General features: G+C 43.6%; 1 protein-coding gene across 1 annotated transcript in view; it reads left to right on the plus strand.

Moving 5' to 3' along the window:
* Positions 1-8,201, plus strand: part of LOC143021594 (salivary peroxidase/catechol oxidase-like) — a 182,228-nt gene extending 174,027 nt beyond the window's left edge. The window contains exons 5-14 of the mRNA XM_076179224.1: positions 669-903; positions 1,726-1,876; positions 2,546-2,713; positions 3,361-3,556; positions 4,762-4,978; positions 5,268-5,423; positions 5,854-6,028; positions 6,770-6,938; positions 7,217-7,386; positions 8,089-8,201. Coding sequence (XP_076035339.1) covers positions 669-903; positions 1,726-1,876; positions 2,546-2,713; positions 3,361-3,556; positions 4,762-4,978; positions 5,268-5,423; positions 5,854-6,028; positions 6,770-6,938; positions 7,217-7,386; positions 8,089-8,201 — 1,750 coding nt within the window. The remainder of the gene's footprint in view (positions 1-668; positions 904-1,725; positions 1,877-2,545; positions 2,714-3,360; positions 3,557-4,761; positions 4,979-5,267; positions 5,424-5,853; positions 6,029-6,769; positions 6,939-7,216; positions 7,387-8,088) is intronic.
* Positions 8,202-8,327: the final 126 nt, after the last annotated feature.

Consider the following 8,327-nt stretch of genomic DNA (forward strand, 5'->3'; position numbering starts at 1 on the left):
ATAAAAGTATTTCCCTCAGTCCGTGTTCCCTTTACCTCTTCACAATGTATACACATATATATTTATGTTTATGTATATATATATTTACAGATTTAGATATATCTAGTACAAACATGGATAAAAAAATACGTTTACATATAGATACAAGTACATATACACAGATATAGCTATATAATAGATATATGTAAATATAAAGATATATAAATACAAATATGCATGGCCACTCCTTTGCGGAATCGAATCGGGGATGGTAAGTTTTTCGATTGCCACGACCACCAACGACGTTCTCAGTCTCGTCGATTTCAGAGTTGTCATCGACAAGTATAGACTCAAGTCGATGGAATAAAAAGTACAGGTGCCTGCGTGTGTGCGTGTATTAGCGTGTGTGTATTAGTATATAATATATATATATATATATATATGTGTGTGTGTGTGTGTGTGTGTGTGTGTGTGTGTGTGTGTGTGTGTGTGTGTGTGTGTGTGTGTGTGTGTGTGTGTGTGTGTGTGTGTGTGTGTGTGTGTGTGTTTGTGTTTGTGTTTGTGTTTGTGTTAGTCCAGCCATCAAGGACATGTGTCCATCCTGCTTTGTTCATGGAAAAGATTAGGGTAAGTGGCGATAGATCAAAACTCATTTTTCTAAGACTAATACTGTCCTTCCTCTCCGTCAGATTCCGTCTGAATAAGGACCAAGTAACCTACGGACTCCCGACAGCTGACGTACGGGGGACGATTCTGGGCGACGAGTGCCCCGTGGAGGTCGACTTCCCGTGCCAGCCCCGGAAGTTCCGGGCGTTCAACGGCTACTGCAACAACGTGCAGAACCCGAAGTGGGGCAACGCCAATACCCGATTCCTCAGGTTTCTTCCGGCCAACTACGGGGACGGTGTCTCCGTTCCTCGGCAGGTGAGGTGCCTCTCGCCGTATGTACAGTCACGAGCAGAAATTTTGTCCCTAGCCAATTTTTTTTTTCATGATACAAAATTCACTTTCTTTGGGTGATGATTTTAGTTTTTTTTTTAATCAAGAAAATTACCTAAATGTAAATTAAATAGTATTTAGGAAAGTATATCAAGTATTCGACAAAAATCATATTGATGGTGTGAGAATTGTAACGTGGGTCACAACTTTTACTCATGATTATATATTTAGTGGGGAAAATGTGCACCGTCTGACACACACACACACACACACACACACACACACACACACACACACACACACACACACACACACACACACACACACGCACACGCACATACGCATACACAAACACACACACAAAACAAAACAAAAAAACACACACATATATACACACGCACACATATGCACACACGCGCACACATACACCCACGCACATGCACACGCGCACACATACACGCACACACACGCGCACACATACACACACACACACACAAACACGCACATGCACACACCCACACGCAAACACACACACACACACACACACACACACACACACACACACACACACACACACACACACACACACACACACACACACACACACACACACACACACGATGTATAATATGCGACATAAAGTATGTAATATTTGGTGTATATAACATATGTAATATACAACTCATAATGTATAACACAAGAATAATATAGAATACAAAATATATGATATAATGTTTATTGTACAATGTGTTTTATACAATACAACATATGTGATAAAAACAGTTATTAATAAATCTCCTCTTGCAGGCTGTCTCTGGCGACTTCCTACCCTCAGCCCGGGTGATTAGCCTGACTATTCACGGTGATGAAGATGCCTCCCACAAGTACATGACGGCGGTCGCCTCTGCCTTTGGCGAGTTCTTGACTCACGACCTCTCACACACTCCCCAGATGGCAGGTGAGAAACCTCAGGGAGAGGTATAGTCTATCGATTTTAACTTGAGCCTTTAAGCGCGGCTCGGTGAGACCGAGATGCTGCCACATCACTCCATCACTCCTCACCCACGACCTCTCACACACTCCCCAGATAGCAGATGAAGATCATAAAGGAGAGGTCTAATTTATCGATTTTAACTTGAGCCTTTAGACACGGCTCGATGGGACCGTACTGTTGTCATATTATTCCATCACTCCTCTTTCACGACCTCTCACACACTCTCCAGAAGGCAGGTGAGGAGAGTCAGGGAGAGGTATAGTCTATCGATTTTAACTTGAGCCCCTAGGTGCGGCTCGGTGAGACCGTGCTATTGCCACATCACTCTATCACTCCTCATCCACGAACTCTCACACACGCCCCAGATGGCAGGTAACGAGCCTCAAGGAGGAGTAGTATGTACTCCTAGAGGAGGTTCGACCCTGGGGGGAGGTGGGTGGGTTGTGTTCACTCTCCGATAGATCAGCAGCGGTTCTAGTCTTGGGGACAACATGGCGCAGTGAGTAAGGAGAGATTTATAGTAGAATTCAGATGCACTAATTATTTTTTACTTTTATTTTTTATTATTTTTTTTTTAACTAGGGTCGATTATCTGCGCTTAGCTTCCTCTGACATATTCCTTTCCTTTGTCAGGTTACATCGGCCAGCGCCTTCGTTGCTGCGGCGTCAACTTCAACGACTTCCATCCGGAGTGCTACCCGATCCGGCTCCCGGACAACGACCCTATCTACTCCCCTCTCAAGGAGAGATGCCAGGAATACGTCAGGTCCGGAACCGCACCCAGAACCGGATGCACTCTCGGTTAGTACCGGAGGAACCCCTGGCCGCTGATTAAAATCGCGTGCGCCAGCCGGAATAGATAAACTAGTTGGGATTATTTATCGGCCTCCTTCCAGACAGCGGTTTCCTCTAAGTTTTAATAACATCACCTGGCGACAAAGAAAAAGAAAAGTGGAAAGGCCAATGTCCATTTTTCGTTCCTAAATTTAGCTTAGAAAAAATTCTTGATAAATCTATTTATCTATTTCTTGATCTATTTTTGTTTACCTATTTATTCATTTACTTAAGTACTCATTTATTTATGGATCTATTTATTTATTTATTTATTTATTTACCTTTTTGTTGATTTATTCAATTATTTATTTATAGCTATATTATTTGTGTTGTTTACATTATCTATATTATTTACATTATAATGTCCATTTAATTTATACAATTTGTGCTATCTATATTACTTATATAATTAATATTATATATTCTTTACATTATTCATAAAATTTATAATTGATAACATTTGTATTACTCGTATTATAATATTATTCATATCATTTAAATCATATTTTATATTATTTATATAATTCATATTATTAATTTTATTCACCTTATTCTTATCATTTATGTCACTCATTTCATTTACATTATTTGTACCATTCATATTACTTTTCTAGGTCCCCGTGAGCAAATCAACCAAGTGACTTCGTTCCTGGATGGTTCAGTCATCTACGGCTCCAGCAAGGAGGAGTCTGACGAACTTCGCGCCCACACGGGCGGACTCCTGAAAGTTCAGCGAGGCCCAGGAAGCACCCAGATCCTTGTGGACGACGAAAACCAGGTCGACTGTCGCTCAAGCTCCAGCAAGTACAAGTAAGCGGTCTTTGATATTAATGTGTACAGAAATAAAAAACAATGTGACCTGATGTCAGTGACCAACACAGCTTTTTTTTGTGCGTGTGTGTGTGTGTGTGTGTGTGTGTGTGTGTGTGTGTGTGTGTGTGTGTGTGTGTGTGTGTGTGTGTGTGTGTGTGTGTGTGTGTGTGCGTGCGTGCGCGCGTGCGTTTTTGTGTATGTGTGTGTGTGTGTGTGTGTGTGTGTGTGTGTGTGTGTGTGTGTGTGTGTGTGTGTGTGTGTGTGTGTGTGTGTGTGTGTGTGTGTGTGTGTGTGTGTGTGTGTGTGTGTGTGTGTGTGTGTGTGTGTGTGTGTGTGTGTGCGTGCGCGTTTGTGTGTGTGTGTGTGTTATTCACCATTTCACCATAGTCTTGGATCACGTGTTGGACTCGTGATCAACAGCTATTTCCCTCCCAGAAGAGAGCTCAGACCTCATGTATGACCGATCTATGGGTAATGCTATGACCTTACACGCACACACACACCCAACTCCCCGCCCACGAGAGTTGGAGTAACGACTCGAAGCGTAGCGATACTAAAAAAAAAATCAGCCTTGGGCGGGATTCGAACCCAGACCGCCGTAGTGGAGGCTGGGAACTCTACCACTACGCCATCAAGTCGTGTGTGTGTGTGTGTGTGTGTGTGTGTGTGTGTGTGTGTGTGTGTGTGTGTGTGTGTGTGTGTGTGTGTGTGTGTGTGTGTGTGTGTGTGTGTGTGTGTGTGTGTGTGTGTGTGTGTGTGTGTGTGTGTGTGTGTGTGTGTGCGCGTGCGAACGTGTGTGTGTGTGTGTGTGTGTGTGTGTGTGTGTGTGTGTGTGTGTGTGTGTGTGTGTGTGTGTGTGTGTGTGTGTGTATGTGTGTGTTTGTGTGTGTTTGTACTGTATGGATGTACTACATATGCATGCAATGCAGATCGCCAGTTATTGCTACATGTCAGTGTCCTCCATCAATACCGCTACGGGATCACCAAGAATGGGAAGTCCACAGACAGTCCCATCCTTGTTCATCATCACCAGTATCCTAGAACCTTACCTGAAAGTCTTACCTGAAGCTCTCCCTTAAAAGCCCCGTCTAAAAACCTATCTAAAAGCTTCACTCCAAACCCTCGTCTTACAACCTTAAAGATCTTTTCCTAAAATTTTATGTAAAAATCTTCTTTAGTAAACCTGCACTGCTCCCCTACAGGTGTTTCAAGTCCGGAGACGTTCGAGTAAACGAACACATTGGCCTGGCCACCTTCCACCAGCTGTTCGTCCGAGAACACAACCGCCTGGCGACCTTGCTGGCCGAGATCAACACCCACTGGAGCGACGAACAGATCTTCCAGGAGTCGAGGCGTATTCTGGGCGCGGAGCTGCAGCACGTTACTTATACAGAGTACCTTCCTGCTATTCTGGGACAGGTGCGCATGACCATGTTGCCTCAAGATCTTTGATTCTAAACCTAAACACCAATCATCAATTATAATAATCAATGATAATTATTCATAGATAATGAATAACCATAGATAAAGAATAACAGATATTCATAGATAACAGATTATTAGTATAAAAACATAGTAACATTAGATAACAAGAAATAGTAAACAAATAATAACAAACAACAAATAGGACAAAGTAAATAAACAGGAAACAATAACGAATGAATGCATAGGTGACCTGTATGACAGAAACGTTTCTTATCTTGACCAGGGCATCGTCGAGAAGTACGGTCTGGAGCCGCAGCAGTCCGGGTTCTTCACCGGATACGACATCAACATCAACGCCGGCGTGGCCAACGCTGTCGGAGCGGCGGCTCTCCAGTTTGTGGCGTCGATGATGTCCAATAACGTGGAGTACTTCAAGGACGTAAGTCTTCGGGAGCGAGAAGAGCGGGTCTCCCTTCCAGTTGCTGAACTGGATGGTTTGGGGGGGAGGTATATACAGACAAATACATGCGCGTGCACGTGCACACGAGCATATACACGCGCGCGCACGCGTTCACGTACACACACACACACACACACACACACACACACACACACACACACACACACACACACACACACACACACACACACACACACACACACACACACACACACACACACACACACACACACACACACACACACACACACACACACACACATTCATACATACATACATACATACATACATACATACACACATACACATCACAGTATTGACGAAATATAAATATTTGGTTCAGTGATATGACTCCACTGCTTGCCTTTTCTTCCTTTCTTTCATTTCTTTCATTTCTCGCCAATTCCAGGGAGAGAAGGTGGGCGAACGGCCGATCGTCGACACGTTCTACTCGCCGTTCGACCTCTACGAGCGTGGCCAGTTCGACAGAGTTCTGGAAGGTCTCATCACAGCTCATTCCCAGAACGAAGATCCAGCTATATCCGAGTCTATGACCAACAAGATGTTTATGGATAGCAGATCCGGTAAGTTTAACGGACAATAAATTCTGTAGATCGGTTCTTTCCGGATACCGGTAACCGATTTAATAGTTTGGTGTTTCACGGAAAGATAGTCCGGTAAATTGATTGTTTAAGGTTCCGGTAATTTGGCAGTTTCCAAGTAATGTGTCCGGTGACTTGACGCGTTACGGATAAAAGATCCTGTAATTCATACCATAATCTCTAGTTTCAGGAAACCTGTTGACGATTTTTTTTTATCTTAATATCGTCTCAATTCGATGATATTCACGACCCTTTACGACGTTCTTCACGCTTAGAAATTTTATTCTGGCAAGCGTCAAACTGTTCTTTGTTCTAGTCAACAATTTCATTCAGATTAAAAGAATCACTGTGACAACACAGCATAGTGTCATTTTTTTTCTGGCATACGCTGGATGACTTTATTCTGCGGCTGAATTATAAGATCGTCTGGAGATTGTCGAGACAGTCTACATAGCGCTTCAAAGAAACAAAAAGTAAAAACGTTCTTTGCCTTGTCTAACTTCCATTGACTGGAAGTGGGAAAAAGTCTTGTATATTATTTCATTTCTTAAGATAAAAAAGGAACACGGGAAGAAGTGTATCAACAGGAGAACATAGATGAGAAACCTTTTAGTCCATTAAGAGGCCGGCTGCAGACATTAAAGTACAAGAACTCTTATCCAGTGGCATTATTTCTATTATTGGTATTATCTTAGACGAAACCTCCTCTTGTCTATCTCACAGGTGCAGGTTTGGATCTGGCTGCCCAGATCATCCAGCAAGGACGCGACCACGGCATCGATGGGTACAACAAGTGGAGAAACTTCTGCGGATTACCGAAGGTCAGCAAGTTCGACGAACTGTTGGACGTCATGATCCCCGAGAACGTCAAGGCCCTCAAGACTGTCTACAAGTAAGTTTATGGACTTCTGTTCACATCAAAGAGTAGTCTTTACCTCGGGCACTCCTAAAGTCCCAACGATAAACTCTTGCAAGAAATGATATTCACATTTTTTTTAAAACCATCACGGACTGCATCAGAACCATAAACATTTAGGTTTTCCACCATCTATGCTCACTTCTGAGTCTAAATTTACCTTGAGTTCCGAGGACACAGATCTCTTGGAAAAAGTGACACAAAACGAGTAATTTCATTCGTACATTTTGAACACACGAACTCTGTCCCCTCAGGAGCGTCGACGACATCGATCTCTTCACCGGCGGCCTGGCCGAGAAACCGAACCGTGGTGCTCTGGTGGGTCCAACTTTCGGCTGCCTCATCGGCCGGCAGTTCCATTACCTTCGTCGAGGAGATCGATACTGGTATGAGAACGACATTCCACCTTCAGCTTTCACTAAAGGTAAGAACCACACAATAAAAGAATTCCTCCGAAGTGTCTCCAAGCGTATCTGGTTCTTGTCATTGATGTGAAAACATAAACAGTGAAGCAAGGGTGTTTGGTGGAGAAGGGGAAACGTGGGGATGACGTTGAGGAGGAAATACTAGCAGGTTACTATGATCTCTTTATCACATTGACCACATACTCGCTTGCTCCTGATGTCCTAGAAATCCAGCATTATTGTCATGAGGTCTTTCCTCTGGTGTACCAAGATCGCTAACAACTCCAGTGGCTATTTAAGGTGTTTTAAGAGCCCTAGGGAATCGAAAATGGCTGGGGCTGTCCTGATATATTCCATTGTATATTAGATTTCAATTTAATTTTCCAGTCTTATGTGACAATGAAACTTTAATAAAACCACCTTGTATATATAATCCCATATTCACTAATTCTGCTACAGTTTTCAAGGAGATAATTTCCCGTAGATTTTTCATTGTCACACAACCTGATTTAGTTAACTCTCGCCGGGCTGGGGTGGGGGTGGGGGGAGGTGGGGGTTAGGGTTACCCTATTTCGTGGTCTCTCAACCTAGCTCGGAGCCCACGTTACCACCACCCCAATCTAAAATCAGGACCCCTATCCCAAATAGGAACCCCAGGCAGCTTGCCTTGCGTGTCCTGTCGATACACCTCAAGCTAACTCTTGTTAATTCGTTGGTTGCAGATCAGCTGTACGAGATCAGAAAGAGCAGTCTGGCAAGGATCATCTGCGACAACAGCGATGACGTCCAGTACGTCCAGCCCAAGGTCATGCTCGAGGCCGACCCCTTCCTGTAAGTGGAAAGTGGTTCGAGAGGGAGTTCTGCGGGACATGTTTGTGGCGTATTTGGTCGGAATACGTCGGATTCTGTCGAATTATATCGGAATGCGTCGGATTGCGCCGAACCTTTTAGACTGGCTTGA

This window comes from Oratosquilla oratoria, chromosome 1, assembly GCF_046742065.1.
Source record: "Oratosquilla oratoria isolate Oo_2021 chromosome 1, ASM4674206v1, whole genome shotgun sequence".
Classification (NCBI taxonomy): domain Eukaryota; kingdom Metazoa; phylum Arthropoda; class Malacostraca; order Stomatopoda; family Squillidae; genus Oratosquilla; species Oratosquilla oratoria.